This window comes from Cherax quadricarinatus, chromosome 28 (genome assembly GCF_038502225.1).
Source record: "Cherax quadricarinatus isolate ZL_2023a chromosome 28, ASM3850222v1, whole genome shotgun sequence".
Classification (NCBI taxonomy): domain Eukaryota; kingdom Metazoa; phylum Arthropoda; class Malacostraca; order Decapoda; family Parastacidae; genus Cherax; species Cherax quadricarinatus.
In genome coordinates, this window is record NC_091319.1 from 17,122,067 (window position 1) to 17,134,325 (window position 12,259).

Genomic DNA, 12,259 nt, shown 5'->3' on the forward strand with positions numbered 1-12,259 from the left:
GTTTGATATTTGCTATTTCTCCGACCAGTGCTTTCTTTCGTACTTCAGAAATACTGACCCCTTTCAGCAGCTCTGCGAAGGTTCCATACCCCTGAGCAGAAAACTCAACAAGCAAAACTTTTTTTCTTTAGTCTCACATCAGTGATGCCTTGACATCTATTTTACTGCAAATTATCAAGTGGCAGAAAGTGTTAGAATTGCCCATACATCTCTCTCCACTGATGGAACTTCACACTTTCAACAAAGATCAGACGATGTAATACCGCCACAAATCATTAGAGGAAATTATATGCAGCCTCTCCTCATTTAGTGACGTACTCGTTTATCAACGACACTGACTTATGACGGGCTCTTTGACCAGTATTCGTACCTAAATAATATATGTCAGAGCTGATTTCCTCTATTCTGCTTATTACAATATACAGTACACTACTGTATAAACATTTAAAAATATACCAGAAATGCTATAAATAGTGCAAAGGTGACATTAAAACAATATCGAAGATAGTGGACAAACCCACTACACCATTATAGTATGCTCCTCACTTACCGACGAATTTGTTTACCGACGAGGTCTTAAGAACGGAACTCCATCGTTAAGTGAGGAGAGACTACTGTGCAAGCCATTTAGATCTTCAACAATAATTATGAGTGAGGGAGGTAGCACATTAGTACATTCATGGAAAAGCATCAGGCTCATAAGAGTCATACAGCACCAGGGGAAAAAAAAATGTAACTTTATCAAAGAAAGGAGCACAGCTCCAATTCCTTGGAGGAAGAGCCCATCTGCATCAAGGCACCCTTTAAAGGGCAGACAATGGCACAGTAAACAAATGATGAATATAAGCAAAATACCATACCAATACATGTATGTCCAAGACTCAAGGCAAGAAACCAGAACTACAGATCGCTACCTAATGAGTGTAAGGTGCAAATGGTTATTAAAAATGAGACTCTCTGAACATCTTTAAAAGATATAAATTGCTTTCAGAAAACCCACATGGATTAAAAAAGTTTAAGGTCATGCCTTACATACTTTTGATTTAATAAATTAATAGAAGTCAGACAGGACAGGATAGCACATACCTAGATTGTGTAGACTCTCAGTGCCATAGATGGTTATTTTACAATTTGCAAAGCAAGCTAGGATAACAGGATAAATGTAACAGGAAATTAAAGGGATGAACCACCAGGACAGGAGTAAATATTAGACTTCCACAAAATATTGGGCCTATGCTGTTTAGTATAAATGAGATTATAATAAAAAAGCAGCGCTAAACTTACAAGTGTCATACAATGCAGAGTTTAAATGCGAGAGTACACAAATTAATTCTTACATGCCCTTATTTATGGATGATGTCAGAATTATGAGAATACAGCCTCTTCTCACTTAGAGTTCTGTTCCTAAGACATCAGTAAATGAATTCATTGCTAAGTGAGGAGCATACTATAATGGTAGTAGGTTTGTGTAAACCATCTTTGATACTGTTTTAATGTCACCTTTGCACCATTTATAACATTTCTGGTTTATTTTTAAATGCTTATATAGTACAGCCTCACCTCACTTAGTGATGCACTCGTTTACCAACAACTCAGACTTATGACAGGCTCTGACCAGTATGCACAGTATAAATTAGAACCGATTTCCTCTACTTTGTTTATTACAATATACAGTAGACTACTGTATAAACATTTAAAATACAGTGGAACCTCGGCTTACGAGTTTAATCCATTCAGTGACCTTGCTCGTATCCCGATCTGCTCATATGCCAAGTCAGTTTTCCTCATTTGAATTAATTGAAATGCCATTAATCCATTCCAGTGGAATTCCTGCTCTCGGGAGGCAGGACAAAAATACAGTGGTACCTTGAGTTTTGTACTTAATCCATTCCAGGAGCTAGTACTAGTCAAAACGTAAAGTTAAAGCAATATTTCCCGTAAGAAATTATGTAAATCCAATTAATTCATTCCAGATACCCAAAAATATTAGATTAATTTATAGATTAATTATAGTTTTACATACACACAACAAACATAAATAGTACTTAAATTAGTAATAGAAAAATAAACATTTAAAGTAACATTATTACTTCCCTTTATTGAAGACTGTTGTTAGCATCTGGAAGATTGGGAGGAGTGAGAGAGGGCTTAGTGTTTGGAAGGGGAATCCCCTTCCATAAAGACTTTAGGTAACAAGTCCTTATCTGGGGTTACTTCCCTTCTTTGTCTTTTAATGCCACTAGGACCAGCTTGAGTCACTGGACCCGTCTCGCCAAATAACTGTCCATGGTCCTCTGTCTCTGGTGCCTCTAAGATTTCCCTAAAATGGGACATGGTTCTGTCACTGAACTTGTTACAGAGATGGCTTGTTTCAGCTTGCTCAGGGTGATATTTTTCAGCAAATGTCTGCACCCTATTCCACATTGCACAAATCTCCTTAATCTATAAAGAAGGCACCTCATCCACTCCCTCTTCTCCGCTGAAGCAAGTTCCTCAGCTGTGGTCTGATGCTGTTCTAGATGAAGCTCTTACAGCTCTTCAGTGGTTAGCTTTCCTGTGGTCGTCCACCAACTCTTCCACATCCTCGCCACTAACCCCATGGACTTCCCCAATGCCACAATACCTTCCACAACAGGCAGGATAGAAGCAACTGCTGATTTGCTTTTGCCATACATCCTGGCAAACTCCACAATTCGCACACCACTCGTATTTTCGCACCATCTCCTTCACTTCTATGGTGTTTCTCACTTTCTTTACCACAGGGGTGCCACTAGGAAGCTTCTTTGGGCCTACAGTAGCTTATTTCACAATCACAATTTATAAACAAGCACCAAACACAATGAATTATTAGTGAAATGTTTGGATGAGCGTGCAGGTTAGTGTTCACTCAAGCATAAACAAAGCCAGATTGGCTCACGACACCTGCGTGGGGGACACGGGCAGGCGGACAGGTCTGGTACACGGTATTAAACACGGGGCACAGTACAAAAGTCAGTACAAAACTGAGCCGAACAAAGCAGTCAGGGTGTACGAAACTCGGGGTTCCACTGTACTTCAATATTACGCTAACATCAACTCTCTGGCTTATTTACCTACCACAATTCATCTGATAGTACATAAACAATATAATTAACCTAGAAACATGACATACTCTAGAATGAATAAAATAGGCCATAATACGGCGAGTGATGGCGGCAGTGTCCATTCCCTCTCCTGCTCTATCTTCCCATGCTTTCATAAGAGAAAATGAGAGCGAGGCTAACTGCACTAGTTTCATATGTAAGAAATATTGTATAAAAACAATGTAAAGAAATACAGTGGACCCTCTGTTATCAGCTGTTCTGCTTATCAACCGGTTTTTTGGCTTCTCGTTATCGGCCGTTAGTGACTAAATTCCTTTACCGACGTGGTCTTAGGAACAGAACTCCGTCATTAAGCGAGGGGAGGCTGTATTGTATTACATACTGTAATAAACGGAATAGAAAAAAATCAGCTCTAATATACATTTAGGTATGCATACAGGTCAAAGAGCCTATCACAAGTATGAGTTGTTTGTAAATGAGTATGTCGCTAAGTGAGGAGAGGCTGTACATACTCATGAGACTGCAGGAAGAAACTTCATAACTGGTGAAGTTACACAAAACTTGGCAAAACCAACGTTGTGAGGCTGGTTCATTAGGAAGATTATGTATATGGTATTATCTAGGGAAAGTGGATTATATTCATAGGTAAGTGCTAAACATATAAGAGTTGTACCATAATAAAAATTTGTGCTAAACCGACATGGGTCATACAGTGCTGCAAGTTGTAATGTGCAAGGGTAGTAATGAGAAATATAGGAGCAAATGTGGGGTAAGGGTACACGAGACTAGTGGCTCGTGGTGGCAGCTATGGCTTGTGCAAAAAGTCAGTGTCAAAGATTTTACACCCAAGGTGAGATTTTCAGCGAGAAAGTCAGTTTGGGTGTTAGGACAGTGTAAACATTGGAAGTGACTTGCTGTCTGCTGACAGGACAAGCTACAAGATATGGTGGACTGTGTGTGACCCATCTGTGCCTGCAGAGCAGTGGTGGTAGTTTCTCTGGAGTATCCATAAGTCCTGTGCGACATGCGAGTGCAGTTTCATAAACTCGACAGCAGTAGGAACATTACCAGAATTCCAAATAGGGGGTTTGACACAGTGCATGGTAGACTAAAAGACTCCAGGACTGCTTCACATGTATCAGAAGTTTTAAGACATGATGGGGCTCTATTACACCAGTTATCGACTTTTCCAGAAACCAATTTTTGAGCCACTGTGCAGAGAAAGTGTCTAGTTTGCAAATATCAAAAATGGACCAAGGAATAGTGGTAGGTGTTCAAGTGATAGAGTCATTTTCACTAACTCTGCCCATGTACCAACCCCCTGTACCTATGTTACATCTGTGATACTACAAAACTCCAAACTTATGGTCCTGGCTTTAGTGCTAACAGTGTTGGCTGTGATGCCTAAATACCAACCTATGAACTAGTACAGCTATCGTACTTTGAATTCCTCTATAATAATTTGCCTGAATCTTTCACTCAGCATGGTGCAAAGATTTTCAGGCACGAATGCTCCCTGCTACACTGCTAAACCAGTTTTTCAGTGGCTTCTTGACTAGAGTATCCTTCAATGACTGGCCAGAAAATTTCCAGACTAACCCGATCGAGAATATCTGGGACGTGATAATAGATCTACAAGGGAAGGACATCAGCTCACTCCCAAGGCAGGAGGTTACCACCCGAGTGAAGAATTTAACTCAAGAAACCCTCAAAAATTTATGCAAATCTCTTCCTAGATGACTGAAGAATCCAAATACATGAGGGATGACTTACAAAATACTAAATCACTGCTAGGTACACCACAAATTTCTATGCTAGTTTGTGATCATGGTTTGAGGGTGCACCAGCTTTTATGACGAGCACTGTAGCTAATGTTAATTCTCGTAGTGGCACCTCTCCACAAGGTGAATAGTCTAACGTAAGTCTCTTGTGACCAGCAAGGATGATGTGGGTGGTTATGCAGGTTACTGCATTGTTGTAATGAATTTGTAACTGTTTCTAGTGTAATGAAGGTCCGTGCTTAAGTGGACACAAGTTGAGAATTGAATGGCAAATGGACAGCCAGTGGGACACTTATTAGACGTGAACACTGGGAGAGCTGTGGGGGGTCAGCTTGATTAGTCTGGCAGTTGTTGGAACAAGGTGGTGGTGGTGTTTGGTTAAGTATGGGGGTGGTATTTTGGGCAAGTTTTAAGCCATGTCTTTTCAGGAAATATTTTTTTTTGTAATCTTAAGTTTGGCCCTGGTTTTATGTGGGGCCTGTGTGATTATTGGACGTGCAGAAATGGTTACTTTTTTTTTTTTTTTGCTGGCAGGTTGGAAGCCCACAAGGAATGGCAATCTACAGGTTTCATTAATATTGTATACTGTGGCCTAATGACCTGTATGCCTTTAGCACTTGGTTTTGATTTTAAATAAAATATGGCCAAATTTTAAGTACCTAGTGAATGTATTCACGAGTTTGAGAGATGTGAAATGTAGAGTTGTGTGCACATGTTACTATTATAGTGTATATTTTTATCAAAGCATGTCCTTCCTGAAATGTATTGCCCAGCTATTTAGTGCTTTTAGTGTATTTACCTTTCTGGTCCTAGGGTGGCATTTTTTCCTAATATTTTATATGCCCCTAGACAAGCACACCCCTAGGTGCCAGTTTAAATATGTAACAGTGGCAGAAAACCCAACTGTTGGCTTTATACACCAGTGGGCATTAAAGGATCAATGCCAGTTTTCTCGAGAGAAAAGTCAGTTCAGTTTATTTACAAAGCACTATTGCCATTTGGTTTTTCAGCTCTTTAAACCACCCATTTTCTTAAAATATCAAATTAATACTATTATTTGCTATTGTACTGACAAATTCCCTCAAACATTAATCAGTAACAAAGTAGGTAGCTGCTAATTTACCAATTACATTCTATATCAGCCACAAGTCACAGCAAATTTAAAACAAAAATTTATGGGTTTTTATTAGGGCACCCTGAGAGAAGAATTTCATCCCTACCAGAGAAGAGGCTCCTAACCCAGGTACAAATCACCTTACCATCATGCTAAGGTGGTAACGTCGGGGTGGAGGAAAGAAGCATATTTAGTACTGGAATGTTACTGAAAATTCCAAATGCCCAAGAATAATGCCTTTAACTGCAGAATGTGTCCAGCCATCTGCACATTATTAGGTGGGTAACCCACTTAGTTGGAAATGAAACTATCTTCCACTGCTTTTCTCTATTGCTATAGCCTTTATACTTCATATTTCAGCCAGCCTCCATCAATAAAATTTGCACCAATTGCCAATAAAAATCACAGGATAATTCCATTCTAAAGCAGTTATTTAAAATTCTTAAAAGCAACTTTCAAACTAATATTAGTTTTGCATAAACCATTACACAATAGGTATCTTGTGTAGCCAAGCAGTAAACCAGGTTACTGCAGATTCATTGATAAACTTACCAAATAAATCTTTTAAATACACAAAGTAAAGATAGTGAAGCTTTCCTAGGAAATAAAAAGTCAACTATATTAGAAAATTTATTAAGTAAACTCAAACCATATTTTCAGAAACTTGTGCACTCATGTTCAAAACAAGAGCAGGAATGATTGTAAGAAAAACAATGCAGTATGATTCTGTGCATAGCATCCAAATAACTAAAATACTTTTAACAAACACTCAACAAATTTATATGATTACACTAACATTTATCCAGCAATCACACCACATACAGGCACTGAATCGTCACTGGTGTGATTCTCCTTTCATCTTCAGTCTATAAATACTGATCAGTCATTAAAAGTAGAGAAGCATGTAATACCTTTTCTGAAGAGCACTCCAATGAATTTTCTACATAGTTTAGATATATGTAGTTTAGAAAATAATCCGCACCTATTAACAATCTTCACTTCCAGAAGCACTAAAAGCCTCTGCCAGTAAACTGGATTCCACAGATCTCACAGTTCACTCTTCTTTGCATTTCCTTTCCTGTCCCAACCCTTGAGCTCATTTGTAGCTTCTTTGGCAATATATTTTATGAATTCGTCCAGTTCCCGGCCACCCTGGAAGAAAAAAAAAAAAAAATTCCCAAATATTTATACATCTTTCTGTTATGACATATTAATCATCAGTAACTATTACCATCTAGGATGAAGGTCATTATGCTCTTGATACAAGGAACAAAATCTTATCAAACCTTACTACTGTACTTCTATTTTCCAGATGTGACATGGGTAAATGCTTCCTAAAAACTAATCTTAACTACTAGCACATCAAAAAGCTACTGGAAGCATAAACAAAACTAAAATAGCTAGAACACAACTTAAGCTGGGAAATATGACACTAAGCCGAACAGTTGAAGAAAATGTATTTGAGGCCTTTCCCTGCACAAGTCTTTCACCGCAACTTAGTTTGCATCTATACAAAATGCTTTGAACTTTTGACTTACATTATATGGAACAGGGTCTTGTCCTTTTGGTTTCCAGTATAGTGTTGGGAATCCTCTCACATTAAATGAAGATGGAACATCATTAGCCGTGGCATCCATCTTCACAATGTCTACATCTTCATTTTTCATCTGCAATTAAGAACTTTCCTTAGTTACTTTCATTATTACCATGTTTAATTTAATCTATAGGAATATGTGTGAGTGAGGTGAAAGTGTTGAATGATGATGAAAGTATTTTCTTTTTGGGGATTTTATCTTTTTGGGTCACCCTGCCCCAGTGGGAGACGGCCGACTTGTTAAAAAAAAAATGATTCCATAACACCAAGAAAAAGTCCACAGGTATTACTATATTTAGCACTAATCCATCTTGATGGTAAATGGCCAATGTGATAAAAATGCTAATAAACTCTCATTTAGAGGTTTAACCACCTTTTATTGACAACCCTGAAAATGGATATCAGGTAAAGGCATTAGAAAGCAAGTGCCCTGAAGTTTGACATCACTAATGCAAAAAGCTACAGAAAAAGAAAAGCCAGGGATAAGATTAATGCTAGATATTTACAAGGATAACCCCTTCTCCTGTATACATTACTAAATTTAAAAAGCAAAACTTTTGTTTTTTTTCCTTTTGGGCCACCCCACCTCAGTGGGATACGGCTGGTACGTTGAAAGATTTACAAGGATCAATGCAGTAATACTGGGATGGCTATAACATAGCAAGAGCAGTCAGCAAAGCATTTTTTAAAAGTTTGTCAAACTGAGTTGCCAATTTCAATGAAATTATGACAGCACAAGCAAAACAGGTAAATCCCTATATTATCAAAATTTATAAGAATTTTAAGAATTCTTTAAAATAAAGTCAAATGACATTAAGTTAAATTACAGGCACACTGGTGCTAGTAGGGATGAAAGTGGAAATGGCCTAAACCATGGGCAGACAGTGCTCGTCAGCTACACACCACAAACAGCACTACAGGTCTACAGGTGATGCACGAGACAAATCAAGAGATTCATTTCCAAGTAATTATTCCCGCTTCATCAAGAGGCCCCTGCTGGGTCTGCCACTTCCAGGACATAAATGGCCCTTCAAGTCACCAAGGTAAAAAGTGTTTTAGAGCAAGTTCTTTATGCCAGTACAAGAGCTGAAAGATGTGACCAAGGAAAGACCAAACCCTACGTATGGGGGAAATGGATGAAGACTGCATGTTTAGTAATTTACTAAGAGTGAGAATTATTTACCTAGGGCTATTAACCCTTTCACTGTCATGATCCCTGAAATCAGACATGCTGACTAACAATTTAAAAGCTCTCCTTAAATGGTAAATATCCGAAGTATATGACACTGAAAATGTGAAATTAAGAAATTTGCAGAATCATGCACGCACAAAATTGGTAGTCCAAGTGCCATTTATACAGCAGCAATTTCACCAACAGTCTTTCTAAGCCAATTCCACTGCTCAATTCAACCAAATTCATAGCTACTTCACTACTATGCTTTGTTTTACTGATTAAGAGTCTACCCTTTCTCAGAAAATTGCTAAAATTAATACTTTCAATACTTTTGAGTCCTATTTCAAGCTACTTTTAGTCCTGCAACTGAACAAAACCATCTTTCACCAGTACTTCCTCTATTCTACCGAATGATACCCAGGAACCAATAAAATATGAAAACCGCCCTAGAAATCGCCTCAGTTGCTATTTTAAGCAAAAGATCAGAGGTTTGGTTTTCCTCATCATGCACTGCATTAGGTAGGATTTTTATACTCTGCACACTTGCTCCACACCCATTCTATCATATCTAGGCCAAAATTTACCTCACAGCACATTTGAGGATGCTGTTCTTTCAACTTATATCTACATGAGCATCACTGGTGTCAAAGACTTTCATACGAGAGTGAAAGGGTTGACAAGAACAAGAGATTTTGGTCTTGGGTGAGGCGAGTATGAATGCCAGTGCATTTATTTCATTCAATGGAATTTACATATTGATGTGCTAACAAAAGTAATTTGTTTAATCGTCTGATAAACATGAAAGAAGAGCTGGAATGTAAGTATTCAACACCAGCTGTCTCCCACCAGATAAGGTGATGAATTGCCCTCATTCAGCCATTCCCAATGTAAATTCAGTAACAAGGTTATAATTTTTCTATTCCCCACCATAAAGGTATCATATTTAAAAGGTTGGGACTGGGTCACAAAAGCAGGGACACTGAAATTATCTTCAGGCAAGTCCATTACATTTTATCAACCAACAAATTTATAATGCAAATACTGATTACAAGCAACTTAAATGCAACTAACATACCGCTTCACCAAGTTCATCATACGTGGGTGCCAACTTCTTGCAATGTCCACACCAAGGTGCATAAAACTCAATCAGCACATCCTTCTCAGAATTTGTTACAACTTCATCAAAGTTCTTGCCAACTGCAACAGTGACTGGGCCATCTTGTACAGGAATATCTTCTGACTTCAAGTAAGGTTCTAGTTCATCAGCTTTAAGTTTGTTGAGGAAGGCTTCAAAAGTTTCCATTCTGTCAAGAGAATTTGATCAGAAATTTTCAACCAACAAGTTGACTGTACGGCACTACCCGCCACTGTTGCAATCTATTGAATTACCATAAACTACAAGGCAGTAAAAATACTCACGAGAATTCTTCTTTCATGACAAATTTTTGAGACTTTGCATTTCTGGCACAAATCACAGGCTTATCTCCAGAAACAAAATCAAGGCCAAATTCATTTAATTCGTGTTGGAAATCATCCTTATTAGACACAGCAAAGTTAAAATCATCGAAGTTCTGTGCTACCTGTAAGCAGAAGAATTAATTTTAAATTACAATAATAAAACTATTAAAATAGTTAAAGTACAGCATTAACAAGCTAAAGAACTAAAACCCCAATATCCTACCTTCAGAATGCGGTTACGCCAGTAGTTAGTTCCCTTGGCATTCTTCACATAATCAACATTGTAATATGCAACCACAAGAGGATTAACGAAGTCTGAGGCAGTATCTTGAGTACGGTGACCCACCAAACCATGGCTGTGAAAGTTGAACATTCACTTAACTCAATTTTCTGTAATTAATGAAAAAGTTTATCTGAACTAGAAAGATTTTTTTGTTGTTATTGCTAAAGTGGCTATCCTCCACTATACTAGGGTTATCTGTTAGCAATTCTAGGGAATTTCTTCACAGCTTGATCTCAGACCAAACCTAGGTTAAATGTAAATATTACAAGATGAACTATCAAGAAGCACAGAAAACAAGTGCACATACTGAATTTAAAATAAATTAAAAATTTTTTTTTAAATACATTGGCCACTTCCTACTGAGGCAGGGCGACCCAAAAACAAGAACCCAAAAGAAAAAAAACTTTAATCATTCAACACTTTCACCATCACTGAAAAATTACCAGTCATAAATATTCATGAGATACAGAAGTCAACCAGTACAAACTATTTAACCAGTTTCCATTTCACTAACTTTACAGAACTATTACCTTCATGGATGGATGCTGTGTACCAACTTACCACCTACCCAAGAAAAAATATTATCTTATAAGTAACAAGACAAAATTCAAATGATCCAACTTAAATATTCCACTGCCCTCCTCAAGGTGGGAAGTGCAGGTACTGCACTGTGCCACCCACCTTAAGTACAGCAGGGCCCCGCTTTTCGGCATTTCGCCTTATGGCATTCTGCTAAAACAGCGATCTCAAATTATGACCAAAACTTTCTATATGGCAAGTGGTCTTTCAAATATGGCGCAGGCCACCCGGTTTGTTTACATTCTCCATGAGCACATCTCTATGTAATAGTAATCACTAATGTCTTATTTTACGTTAATATAGACATTTTCATTAATCCATCTATGATATTTTCTTCAAAATTATACAAGAAACACGTTACATAACACACAAACATCGTTTATGTACTATGGAGGTGTGGTAGATGGGCGGAGGGAAAACATTACATCACTCCTTAACCCTTAAACGGTCCAAACGTATATATACGTTCACTCGCGTAGCGCCCCAAATTTTTTTAGAAAAAAATCTTTTTTTAAAAGGGAAAAAAGAGCATATGGTACCCAGGCATCCCAAATTATTTTAATATGGCACACAGTGAGTGCGCACACCCATTCTCTCATGTCTAGGTGACTCAGGCTTATCATGGCAATGTTGAATGAATGACAAAGAAAACTTATATATACGTTTGGGGCGCTACGCACAAGTTTTCTTTGTCATTCATTCAACATTGCCATGATAAGCCTGAGTCACCTAGACATGAGAGAATGGGTGTGCGCACTCACTGTGTGCCATATTAAAATAATTTGGGATGCCTGGGTACCATATGCTCTTTTTTCCCTTTTAAAAAAAGATTTTTTTCTAAAAAAATTTGGGGCACTACGCGAGTGAACGTATATATACGTTTGGACCGTTTAAGGGTTAATACATAAAACTTGTTTACAATTCTTGACTTGAATTATTCATTACTTTTCCCTTTGTTTATGATGGCATCTAAAGGTAATTGTTAGAAACGATTAAACTCGGTGAACATGATATGTCAATGGTGGTAATATGTTCCTGGGCTACATTAAATATCGTGTAGCTATGTAGGTAGGTGTAGGTATGTAGCCCAGGCTGACTACATACCTACATTATTATTTTAAATGATAATTATACATATGTGTACCTGTACCTAAGTATACTTATGCACTGTGCTGGCATGCAGGTACACATTA

The 12,259-nt window shown here is 37.8% G+C and overlaps 1 protein-coding gene across 1 annotated transcript in view; it reads right to left on the minus strand.

Moving 5' to 3' along the window:
• Positions 1-6,595: 6,595 nt before the first annotated feature.
• ERp60 (disulfide-isomerase A3) overlaps positions 6,596-12,259 on the minus strand; it is a 31,165-nt gene continuing 25,501 nt past the window's right edge. Inside the window, exons 5-9 of the mRNA XM_070089437.1 lie at positions 10,428-10,560; positions 10,166-10,326; positions 9,822-10,050; positions 7,517-7,645; positions 6,596-7,130 (exon numbers count right to left, since the gene is read on the minus strand). Coding sequence (XP_069945538.1) covers positions 7,026-7,130; positions 7,517-7,645; positions 9,822-10,050; positions 10,166-10,326; positions 10,428-10,560 — 757 coding nt within the window. The 3' untranslated portion in view covers positions 6,596-7,025. The remainder of the gene's footprint in view (positions 7,131-7,516; positions 7,646-9,821; positions 10,051-10,165; positions 10,327-10,427; positions 10,561-12,259) is intronic.